Source organism: Octopus bimaculoides, chromosome 27 (genome assembly GCF_001194135.2).
Source record: "Octopus bimaculoides isolate UCB-OBI-ISO-001 chromosome 27, ASM119413v2, whole genome shotgun sequence".
Lineage (NCBI taxonomy): Eukaryota > Metazoa > Mollusca > Cephalopoda > Octopoda > Octopodidae > Octopus > Octopus bimaculoides.
In genome coordinates, this window is record NC_069007.1 from 20861642 (window position 1) to 20873897 (window position 12256).

General features: G+C 36.0%; 2 protein-coding genes across 4 annotated transcripts in view; one reads left to right on the forward strand and one right to left on the reverse strand.

Annotated features, from left to right (window-relative positions):
- Positions 1–169: 169 nt before the first annotated feature.
- The window catches only part of LOC106870982 (zinc finger protein 91), a 21535-nt gene continuing 9448 nt past the window's right edge, over positions 170–12256 (forward strand). Inside the window, exons 1-2 of the mRNA XM_052977164.1 lie at positions 170–1276; positions 1773–3728. Of these exons, the coding sequence (XP_052833124.1) occupies positions 2127–3728 (1602 nt within the window). The 5' untranslated portion in view covers positions 170–1276; positions 1773–2126. The remainder of the gene's footprint in view (positions 1277–1772; positions 3729–12256) is intronic.
- On the reverse strand, positions 4820–12106 carry LOC106870998 (zinc finger protein 239). Of its 3 annotated transcripts, none has more exons than XM_014917249.2 (2): positions 8970–12106; positions 4820–7177 (listed from the first exon to the last, which is right to left on the reverse strand). In XM_014917249.2, the coding sequence occupies exon 2, from the start codon at positions 6916–6918 to the stop codon at positions 5836–5838; it is 1083 nt and encodes a 360-aa protein (XP_014772735.2). In that variant the 5' UTR covers positions 6919–7177; positions 8970–12106; the 3' UTR covers positions 4820–5835. The 3 variants fall into 3 exon arrangements, with proteins under 3 accessions (XP_014772735.2, XP_052833250.1, XP_052833251.1); XM_052977290.1 differs by having other exon boundaries at positions 8715–12106; XM_052977291.1 differs by lacking the exon at positions 8970–12106 and adding an exon at positions 8622–8717.

The window sequence follows — 12256 nt, forward strand, 5'->3', positions numbered from 1 at the left end:
GTCTTATTAAACATTTTCATTTTTTATCTCTAGAGATTAAAAAAAAAATGAAAAATTTTAGTAAGACTCCTAAATGCAGGCCCTGGGTGGGATTGAACCCTGCCCAGGATGTTCAATGTGACTGTCTAATTATGTCTCTACCCACGAGACCACCAAGACACCCAACATTAATGTCGTAAATTAAGAGATATTTAAATCTATCATAACTAAAGATAAAAAAAAAACAAACTATCTCATCACAGCTGTAGCTCAGTAATTAATCGCAAATTGGGGACCTGTTTAGATGCCTTTGTAGGTACGGCAAAGGTCTGTAGCGGGCTGAAGGGACATGCCATATCACGTTGATATGATGTAGCGTGTAGATGTAATGCTTAAAGGTTCTCGCATTGGAGTAACCAGTGAAGAACATCGAAGAATCAACGCCAAGAAGGAAGAAATATTATTTACATATATTTATTCGTTTGTCCGACAGGTAGAAAGACAGCAGTAATTGTAGTGACAGTGATAAAAAGGTTGGCTCGCCTGTTGGTAGATGATAGTGTGGAGGTTGCTGTTTGCCAGTAGAGAGTGAAAGAGTAAGGAATGCACGGTGCTGACGAGAGAGGAAGAAAGGATAAAGGGAGCATCGTCTTTCTTGCGGCCGAAAGCTTCTCTTCGTATGTCGAGCGAAGGACGAAGGGAAGTGCTGCTCCTTGGTCACGACTGACACAAAAGAGGGAGAGATCGGAAATGCTCCCTGTTATATAGACTATGGTCGGTAATGTAGGTCGAACCTTAAACAAAGGACTGACCTTTCCTCTGTCGATCATCTGGTGTGGAGATGCAAACGAAGGATTTCCCGCTTTTTTTGACAAGCAACAAGCGGGTGGATTTGGTTCCAGATCTCAGGCAGGGCCACGTGAAGTCCCTACAGGCCGAAACAGCTTGGCACCAGCTTCTACAGCTGAGTGAACGGGAACAACGTGAAATAAAGTGTCTTGCTCAAGAACACAACACACAACGCGGTCCGGGAATCGAACTCACTGACTCCCGGTTGAGAGCCCGATGCTCTAACCACTGAGCCATGCGCCTTCAGTTTAGACAGTAACCATGGTGATATTCAATAAACTATTATGTTCTCCCTTTCGCTTTTGTGTCAGCTGCACCCTTTGTGGTTTTATGTATTAAAGAGCCTAAGTCACATGACGCATCTTACTTCCGGTTTGTTCCGTTTTCTCAACTCTTTGGATCCAATTTAAAGAATAAACAAAGATTTATTTATTTATTGCCGTAACAGGTAAATTATAATATATATATATTGAACACAGATATGATCTAATTAAAGGTATTGTATAGCAAATACTGTGATACATAGAAATGCCGTAGTTTGTTATATACTAATGCAGTGGAGGTCACTCGAAATCGCGAATAACGTTATCAACCGGTTATTGTTATCAAAATTAATAGGTTCAAACTTTATATTTGTGTAACGTCACCTGTTAGGTGTTAGTCAATATTGTACGGAAATGATCACAATAAGCGGCTTTTCCACTATATATGATTCTTGTGAAATTTCTTTTTAATCGCCAACTTGTGTGTGTGTGTGTATGTATATATATATGTTTGTCAATATCTTTCTCCTCAAGGCGGGGGGAGCTCGAAGAAACGTTAGCACGCCGGGCGAAATGCTTAGCAATATTCATGTCTTTACGTTCTGAGTTCAAATTTTCATTATTTAATCTCTACTTTTAAAGTATATTCTATATCTCATCTTATTTCTTTTTTTATTTCAGAGTACCAGAGGATATTTAGCATGAAAGAAGATTTTACATCAAACACATCATGAATATATATAAAAATATAATCTTTAAGATGAAATTTACATGCTACACAGAAGGAATATTACCCTGTTTATATAAATCTCTGGGTGTGTGTGATTATTAGTAACATTTCTGTACTTTACTGCATGGAATGGGTACAGGAAAACCAATCCTGCATTCTAACTAAATCTGGATTGCAAAGGAATTTGCAGCACCCTCAGATATTGACAATGATTACAGTTGATGGAAATATAGCAATACAACTGAGAAATAGAAAAAGATAAGAGAGAAAAACATTTGAACATTGTGGTGAGAGAAGAAAAAATAATGGAAAATGAATTATGTGAGAATGAGGTTAATTGTAAAACACAGTCTTTAAAGATTGATTTTACTGAAGATATAACAAAAGATGAAGAAAAAACATCATTTCGCTGTGATATCTGCAACAAGTCTTTTCTAAAAAACGAACAGACTATTCACAAATGTTTTCATACAAGAGGTGATCCTTATCACTGTGACATCTGTGGTAAATCATTCTCTGAAAAGGTTCATTTGATTACACATAAACGCATTCATGCAAGCGTCAAGCCATATCACTGTAATATCTGTGGTAAATCTTTCTCTCAGAATCATAGTTTAGCTATTCACAAATGCATTCACATTGTAGTTAAGTCATATCATTGCAATATCTGTGGTAAATCATTCTCTGGAAATAGTGACCTAACAACTCACAAACGCATTCATACAGGAGAGAAACCATATCAGTGTGATATCTGTGGCAAATCATTTTCTCAGAACCATCATTTAATTACCCACAAGCATATTCACACAGGAGATAAACCGTATAACTGTGATGTCTGTGGTAAATCATTTTCTCAGAAAAATAATTTAACTATTCATAAACGTATTCATACAGGAGATAAGCCATATCACTGTGATTTGTGTGGTAAATCATTCTCTCAAAATCACAGCTTAACTACTCACAAATACATTCACACTGGAGAGAAACCGTATCACTGTGATATCTGTGGTAAATCATTTTCTCAAATAAATAACTTAATTACTCACAAGCGCATTCATACAGGTGAGAAACCCTATTCCTGTGATATCTGTGGTAAATCGTTTTCTCAAAGTTATGACTTGAGTAAACACAAACGAATTCATACAGGGGAGAAACCATATCACTGTGATACTTGTGGAAAATCATTTTCTCAGAACCATATCTTAACTAACCATAAACGTATTCATACAGGAGAGAAACCATATCACTGTGATATCTGTGGTAAATCGTTCTCTCAGAATGTTGTGTTGACTAAACATATGCGCATTCATACAGGAGAGAAGCCATATCATTGTGATATTTGTGGTAAATCATTTTCACAAAGTGATGTCTTAACTAATCATAAACGCATTCATACAGGAGAGAAGCCATATCACTGTGATATTTGTGGTAAATCATTTTCACAAAATCAACATTTAACTAAACACAAACCGTTCCATACAGGAGAGAAACCATACTACTGTGATATCTGTGGTAAGTCATTCGCTGGCGACTTGAATACTCATAAACGCATTCATAGTGGAGAGAAGCCATATCACTGTGATGTCTGTGGTAAATCATTCTCTTTAAATCAACATTTAACTAAACACAAACTTATTCATACAGGAGGGAGGCCATATCACTGCAATATCTGCGGAAAATCATTTTCACAGAGCGATGTCTTAATTAAACACAGACGTGTTCACACAGGAGAGAAGCCATATGTGTGTGATATCTGTGGTAAATCATTCTCTCAGAATCATACCTTAATTTCTCACAAACACATTCACACAGGAGAGAAGCCTTATCACTGTGATATATGTAAAAAGTCTTTCTCTCAAAAGGCTAACTTAACTACTCACAAGCAAATTCATACAGGAAAGAAAGCATAACACTGTGATAATTATATCAAATCATTCTCTCAAATAAGTAGCTTTACTTGATGGAAGTGCTTCTTGCAACCGAGTTGTGGTAAATTATTCTCTTACACAATTTTATTACATGCAAGTATATTTAATGGGGAGAAAATCCTTATCAAATGTTCGAGGCCTGATGTCGTAATCTGTATCATAATCAAAGGCTGAGGGGATCCAGACCGTCAAGTGTTTGCCTGAACCTGGAGGAATGAGGTGATTTGAAAGTGAAACTAGCCAACTTTCAGCCTGATGTCAATGCCTTGATTCAGGATCACCATGCTCATCCCTCACATTGATGTTGTCAATTCCAATAAAAGATATTCCAACAATTTGATGCGTTTTTCACATTTTCTAACCATGGAAATAATTTCATAAAAATTAAAAGTTTAATACTGTATACTCGTACACATAGTTTTAAATGTTAAAAGTGAGTCATCTTCAACAGAATTTCTAGATTTGTCATACATGTATATTTTAGCTAACATTTTAATTGCCAGCATCCAGTACCCAGTACACATTTAAGGTAAGTTGTAGTGCACCTGAGAACTGTACACAGTAATTTCATTATTATTATTATTATTATTAGCAAATGCAGGTCTGAAGTAGTTTTCAACAATGTCTTAAATGTTGCCATATCTTCATAACTGGACTTCAATGTATCTCAATTTCTCAGTTATATGGTTATTTAAAATAAAATATCAAATACGTTAGATATATGATATAATAGGTACATTTTAATTATTGACAGACAATTTTTTTATTATCTACTAAAGGATTAGTAAATAAACTATTATACTTGCGACACAAGGGTAATGATTGACAGACTTCTGGAAAAGCTCTCACTGTCACAGGGAGACAAATAAAGGCAAGGAATTGGGTGAATGCTTGAAAGTATATCTATTGATCCTTTGGTAAAGAAAAAAAGAAGCTGTCTGTCAGCAAAAGGAAGAATTCCATATAATGCCTGGCAGAGAATCAAAATGGTTTAGGAAGGCTGAGGAGTAAAGGCTGAAAGATTCTGTGGAAGATGAGAAATGGTAATTTGATTGACAAGAATAAGAAAATAAAGCAATTTCTTTTATTCTCAAACACGAAAGGTATACGTAATTACATAAATAATCCACAATAAAATCCAAATCGAACACCAAAGCAAATACAATCACGAACAAAAGAAGAAACAACAGTTCTATATTTAAGAGATGAGGAATTATGTACATTAGACAGATATTTGTCTTCATCTTGTTTGTTGTTAACACAAAGTTTTGGCTGATATACCCTCCAGCCTTCATCAGGTGTCGTGGGGAATTTTCGAACCTGGGTTCTCATTCCTAGGGTATTTTTCGATGAAGGCTGGAGGGTATATCAGCCGAAATGTTGTGTTAACAACAAACGAGATGAGGACAAATATCCATCAAATGTAAATGTGCCAGTGACACATAAAAGAGTTAGGAAGGGACTAGAGTCTGGTACAGCTGGCCAGCCCTGGTCAAACCTTCCAACCCATGCCAGCAAGGACAACAGACATTAAATGATGAGGATGATGATTACGAAAAACAGAATAATGGATAACAATCACCAGAAGTCCGTCTTTTTTTAAGGTGATGTGGTTACCTTGGAAAATATGCAGCACTATGGGCTAGTGTCTTCCATTATAGTCTGGGCTAACCAATGTTGTGTGAGTGAATTTGGCTGACAGAAACTGTATGGAAGCCATCACGCATATGTGTGTGCTTGTTCCCCCATTGCGTGATAAACTGTGTTGGTTTGTTTATGCATCTGTAACCTAGCAGTTTAACAAAAGAGACCAATAAAGTAACATTATTGGATTTCCATCTTCGCATGGGTTAGACTTTTGACGGGGACTGGCAAGGCTGGAGAGCTGCACCAGACTCCAGTCAGCTGTTCTAGCATGATTTCTACAGCTGGATGCTCTTCCTGATGCCAACCACTCTACCGAGTGTACTGGGTGTCTTTTACGTGTAATGAAATCGATTTGTTAGATTAAACCCTTCAAGGCAGTGCCCCAGTATGACTGCAGTTCAATCATTCAAACAAGTAAGACATAAAAGATATTGTACTGTTAAGGCTTCTCTCCAGTGTGAATGTGTTTGTGAGTCATCAAGTTATGATTCTGAGAAAATGATTTACCACAGAAATCACAGTGATAGGGCTTCTCACCTGTATGAATGCGCCTGTGAGTGTTTAAGTTATTTATTTGAGAGAAAGATTTACCACAGGTATCACAGTGATATGGCTTATCTCCTGTATGGATATATTTGTGTTCAGTTAAGTGGTGATTTTGAGAGAATGATTTACCGCAGATATCACAACAGTATGGTTTATCTCCTGTATGAATGCGTTTGTGAGTAGTTAAGTTATTTATTTGAGAGAACGATTTCCCACAGATATCACAATGATATGACTTGTCTCCTGTATGAGTAGGTTTATGCTTGGTTAAATGATGATTTTGCGAGAATGATTTACCGCAGATATCACAGTGATATGGTTTCTCTCCTGTATGAATACGTTTGTGCTTAGTTAAAACATCACTTTGAGAGAATGATTTACCACAGATATCACAATGGTAAGGTTTTTCTCCTGTATGAATGCGTATGTGTTTAATTAAACCGTCATTTTGAGTGAAGAATTTGCCACAGATATCACAGTGAAATGGTTTCTCTCCAGTATGTATTCGTTTGTGATTAATTAAAATATGATTCTGAGCAAATGATTTACCACACACTCCGCAGTGATATGGTTTCTCTCCTGTATGAATGCGTTTATGAATAATCAAGTGATGGTTTTGAGGAAACGATCTACCACAGATATCACAGTTATATGGCTTCTCTCCGGTATGAATGCGTTTGTGAGTAGTTAAGTGATGACTTTGAGAGAATGATTTACCACAGATATCACAGCAATGGGGTTTCTCTCCCGTATGAATACATTTGTGAATAGTCTGTTCATCTTTTTGAGAGAATGACTTTTTGCAGATATCACAGTGAAATGTTTTCCTTTTCATTATACCAACAGAAAAATCAATCGTTTTCAATTTATTCTCACGTAATTCATTTTCCATAATTTTTTCTCTTCCCTCACCACACAGATGTTTTTCTTCATTTTGTTCCAATACTACATTCATAAGAAATTGCCATATTTGCATCAACAATGATCTTAGTCAATTTCCGAAGATGCCACTGACCACTCTGTCATCCGAATTTACTTACAATGCAAATTCATCGGAAACATATTCCAGATAGCAAAGTAGAGAATTATTACTGATAATCTCATACAGAAAAAAACATTTCTCAGTAAACTTATTTCAGGTTTATATATCCAGGATTATCTCTTTTCCATGGAGCATGTTCCTTGATGATGTTTCTGGTGTAAAGACTTCTTTTACAGGAATGTCTTCTGAGATTCTGAAAAGTAGAGAAGTAGTATAAGACACAGAAAATATTTAAAATGTCGAGATTCAACATTTTCATAAAAACTGGTTCTCTGAAGACGAGTGTTCAGGTTGATCCGATGAAGGGAACAGCCTGTTTGTGAAATCAACAAGCAAGTAGCTGAGCACTTAACAAAAATGTGGACCCTTAATGTAGTTCTAGAGAGATTCAGTGTGATGAGGATGGCCCTTAACTCATTTTTGCAGGCTGAGTGGACTGGAGCAGCATGAAATAAGGTATTTTGTTTAACTCTTGAAGCGCTGGGATTTGCACTTCCGTAGCGTGGACTGCTGAACACATTTTATGAAAATGAGACTACCATGCACAGATAAAAAACAAAAAAATAGTTAAAATATCTTCTTAGTATATAATGGTGGCAAGTTTTACATCATCTGAAAAGTCATTAGTTGAACTATTAGTCCTCTTACATTCTGCGAAATATTGGAGTGTTTGAGAGACATTAGACACCAACAAACATCCATAAATTAAATGCATCTATCTCGGCCATGATCGTTGCCTGATGGCTATGATCGTGACCTGTCTCGCCTTATGTGTTAAGGAAAAGCAATGTGCCACTGGGAATCGAACTCACAACCTTATAATCTGGAGCCTAATACCCTAACCACTAAACCATGCACCTTCACACCTTTTTATAAGAAGAAACTGTAGAATATAAACAATTGCTTCAACAAGTTCAAATCCTGCCGAGGCCGACTTTGCCTTTCATCCTTGATAAATTAAGTACTAGTGAGACACTGGGGTCGATGTAATTAACTAGTCCCTTTCCCCCAAAATTTCAAGGCCTTGTGCCTTCAGAAGAAAAGATTATTACAAGGGTGAGTTAGGAAGTAATCCGATTTTTATTTGCACTACTTTTTAACTCAGGGCCGCAGTCCAATGACTGAAACAAAGATAATAAAAATTAAAAAAACAATTATAATTTATTCTTTTATTGGCCACAAGGGCTAATGTAAACAAACATTAACGAACATGCAACAACATAAAGAAATAACACAAGACGACACAAAGGGTTTTACTGCGTGTAAAACAATAAAAACGATTAAAATTAAACAATGTAAATCTCCCTAAAAAGGGAATCGCTTTAAGGTTACTCGTAGAAAAACCCCACAAAAGCCACGGGTGCCTGATCAAGAGGGCAAGAGCCCTTCTGCTATTTTTTTCACAGGTGTATACTCAGAAAAGGCAATTATAATTAAGAGCTTCAAGCACCTGCTGTATATGAATTCCCAGGAATTGTGTGGAAAAGAGCGATCAATAATGTTTACTTTGGTATTATTTGGCGACATAAAATATACACATATTTATGATTATATATACCAACTTTTAATTAAATTATATACACTGGAAGCCGTTTCGAAAATAAGTAGCTGTTAAAGGAATAAGTTTGGAAACCTACTGAATTTGATCACAGTAACCAGTTGATGACATGATCTCCGATGCTAATAAGCGACTTCTTTTGTATTAGTGTTCAATGTGTATTATATCTTACCTGTTGTGGTTGAAATAAATCGATATTTATTGTGAAATAACCTTTTAATTTTCATTTAACGTTTATGAAATGTCACAAAAATCCGGAAGTGAAAGCTGTCACCTCACGTGACTTACCCTCTCTAATTAATAAAACCACAAAGCAACGTTGTTGTCAAAACAAAACTGAAAACGCTTTGAGACGTTGTTACAGCATGGCCGCGGTCCATTGACTGAAACATGTAAAAAGACAAAAAGGAGCGCCATGGTTACTTACCATCTAATTCAAATGAGTTTTCGTAAATGTCGCTCCCGCCAACGTCGCCTTTTCTTCTTGGTGGTGGTGGATTTGGCGGTGAGAGTAATCATCGTGTTTGACAATCGAGGTGGGGATAGTTGTAGTGGTGAAGGTGGTGGCAATGATTATTGTAGTGGTGGTGGTGGTGGTGTTGGTAGTAGGCAAAGGTGGTGATGACGATGGTTGTAGTGATGTTTGGTGGCAGTATAGAAACCATGCTAAAACAGATGGTGGAGATTGATGCAGCTCCTGTCAAACTGTCCAACCCATGCCAGCATGGAAAACAGACGTTAAATGATGAAGATAATAATTGTTTATTTCTACGTTTTTCTAAATGTAGTTTCTTGACCGAAGAGAGGTTATTACTATTATTATTGTTAAGCTGGCAGAATCGTTAGCATGCCGGGTGAAATGTGGTATTTCGTCTGCTGCTATGTTCTGAGTTCAGATTCAGCCAAGGTCGACTTTGCCTTTCATCCTTTGGGGTCAATGAATTAAGTATCAATGAAATACTGAGGTCAATGTAATCGACTAGTCCCCTACCCACAAAAATTTCAAGGCCTTGTGCCTTCACTACAAAGGATTATTATTATTATTATTCAAAGTAATATACATTCAATTCTTAACACACAAATCTAGAGATGGAGTGTATTTTATTTTTTTGTGTTGTGTGTCACATAAAGATATTGAATAATATTTTGTGCCAGTGTTTTGGTAATGTGTCAATTTTGTAAAAAATAATTTAAACTATTCAGATAATATTTTAATTAAAAAATATATATTTTCTCAAAATTTTTTACATACATTTCATAATTTCTTTTCACTTATTGAAAATGTTTACAAAACAATCATCTCAATAATAGTTTCTTCCAATAAATATTAGTTCATGTTTTAACAACATAGTTTTTGAATGAAAATAATTCCACACACATTTCCCACATCTATAAGCTTTTACCTCTGCATTTTTCAGCCGTTATTAAAGAGAATATGTCTCTAAGAAACTTCAAAGACAAATGAGTGATTAGATCTTTCGCCAGGGTGAATTTCTGGATAAAATACCACGATTCAAAATATTATTTCCGAGATATTTCACAGCGAAAATTATTTCCCTCCGCATTCCACTTGCAGATTATAAGTGTTGTTGTGGTTTACAGTGAATGATTCCTAAATATTTCAGTGAGAATCCTTTTTTCTGTTTTTCTTCTTCTCTCTTTTTCAGTTCATTTGTATACTTCAAGTTAATGAGGACATCTTAAATATTTTATCGAAATGCTTTCTCTCAAGCAAGCACACATTTATAGACTACAAAGCGAGAATTGAAGGAGAATGAACTTTGACATATTATATCAAGATAAATATTCTTCTGTGTACTTCTTGGGAGATAGGGAGCTGTAAGTTTCGGTTGCAAGAGAATTTCTCACGTTTCACAATTGGAAGAATTTCTTTTGGTATGTATACGTTTGTGTCTGTTTAAATAATCCCCAGTGACGAACGATTTCTCACATATTTCACAGTGATAGGGTCGTTCGCCAGTGTGCCTCCGTATATGGATAACAAGACTAGAATTCTGAGTGAAAGATTTACCACATATTTCACAATGAAACTGTTTTACTCCCGTGTGGATCAATTTGTGTCTACTTAAATCATCGTTTTTGACAAATGATTTTCCACATGTTTCGCAACGATAGGGCTTTTCTCCTGTATGTATTCTATTATGTTTTGTTAAGACACTGTTAGAGACAAAAAATTTCCCACATGTTTTACATTGATAAGGCTTTTCTCCGGTGTGACTACGAATGTGGGCAATAAGATTCGAATTATTACTGAAAGATTTACCACACACTTGACAGTGATAAGGCTTTTCTCCGGTGTGACTACGAATGTGGGTAATAAGATTGGAATTATTACTGAAAGATTTACCACACACTTGACAGTGATAAGGCTTTTCTCCGGTGTGTATTAATCTGTGTGCTGTTAAGTTAGTATTAGCCACAAACGACTTCCCGCAGATTTCACAGTGAAATGGTTTTTCTCCTGTATGGCTACGTACGTGGATAACAAGATTAGAATTCTGAAAGAAAGATTTCCCACAAATTTTACAATGAGACGATTTTTCTCCGGTGTGTCTACGTTTGTGTCTTGCTAAATTACTTTCAGAGACAAAAGGTTTCCCACACACATCACAGTGAAATGTATTCTCTGCTTTGTGTAAATCTGTGTGTTTGAACAATTCATCTTCGGATGAGAATGTTTTTCTACAAATATCGCAACGATATTCAGCAATATTTCTTTGTTCGGTAAATGTCTCGCTATATAAAGGTTTCTCACCATTGTATGTTGGTGTAATTGGACTTCCATCGTTAATTACCGTGTTATTAGAAGAATCCAAGTGATTAACGTCTTCCATATTAATTAACCAGGAATTCTTAAAAGCTGTAGAAATGTCTGTTGCTATTTCGGACTTGTATCGAAAGATCGCCGGTTCAATTTGTTATTAGATATCACGGGACTTTGTTTACATGCTGTAATTAATTTAGCTAAACCAATTATAATACAAGGTTGGCGGTGTTGTTTGTAATATTGTCCCTTCTTTAAATTTACGATGTAGCGTAGTTTGTGATGTAAGGAGATATAGAATTAAGCAGATATAGAACACCAACAATGTAACATATAAGTCACTCCTATGCTATCCACATTGTGACGTTTATCATACTACAATTCAGAATTAAATTAACCAAACTTAACACAATAAGGTAATGTCGGTGAGAATTTCCCCCTCACCTTATGTACAACGGTGATATAAATTAATAGTCCCTTACATAATTCAAGACATTCATAAAAAGCCTTCCGATGATAAGAATTTAGTCTTTCAAGTGTATCCCAATTCATGGTAAAGCAAAATGACAATAACGTATCAACGAAAGAGCCTCAGTTTGGTCACTCGACCAGCATGAAATAACAGTCAATTCCCCTCAAACCAGACCCTTTTGCCTTAGAAAAGAGACGTTCGGCAGTGTCGTCCTATGTATACAAAAATGAGATCGACACGGTTGAAAATGCTTTTCATTTTAGCTCTGAGCGATCATGCTAATCTAATAGTAAACAACAACGTTTAACTTTTCCCTCCAACGGTTATAGAGTTGATTTTAGGCACCAATTCGCAGTGTTGTAGACGTCACGCCGTAATGACTGTCTCCACCCCCGCCAAATCGTTTTAACAACTGCATGCTTAAACCGATATGCAAATATATATATATATATATATA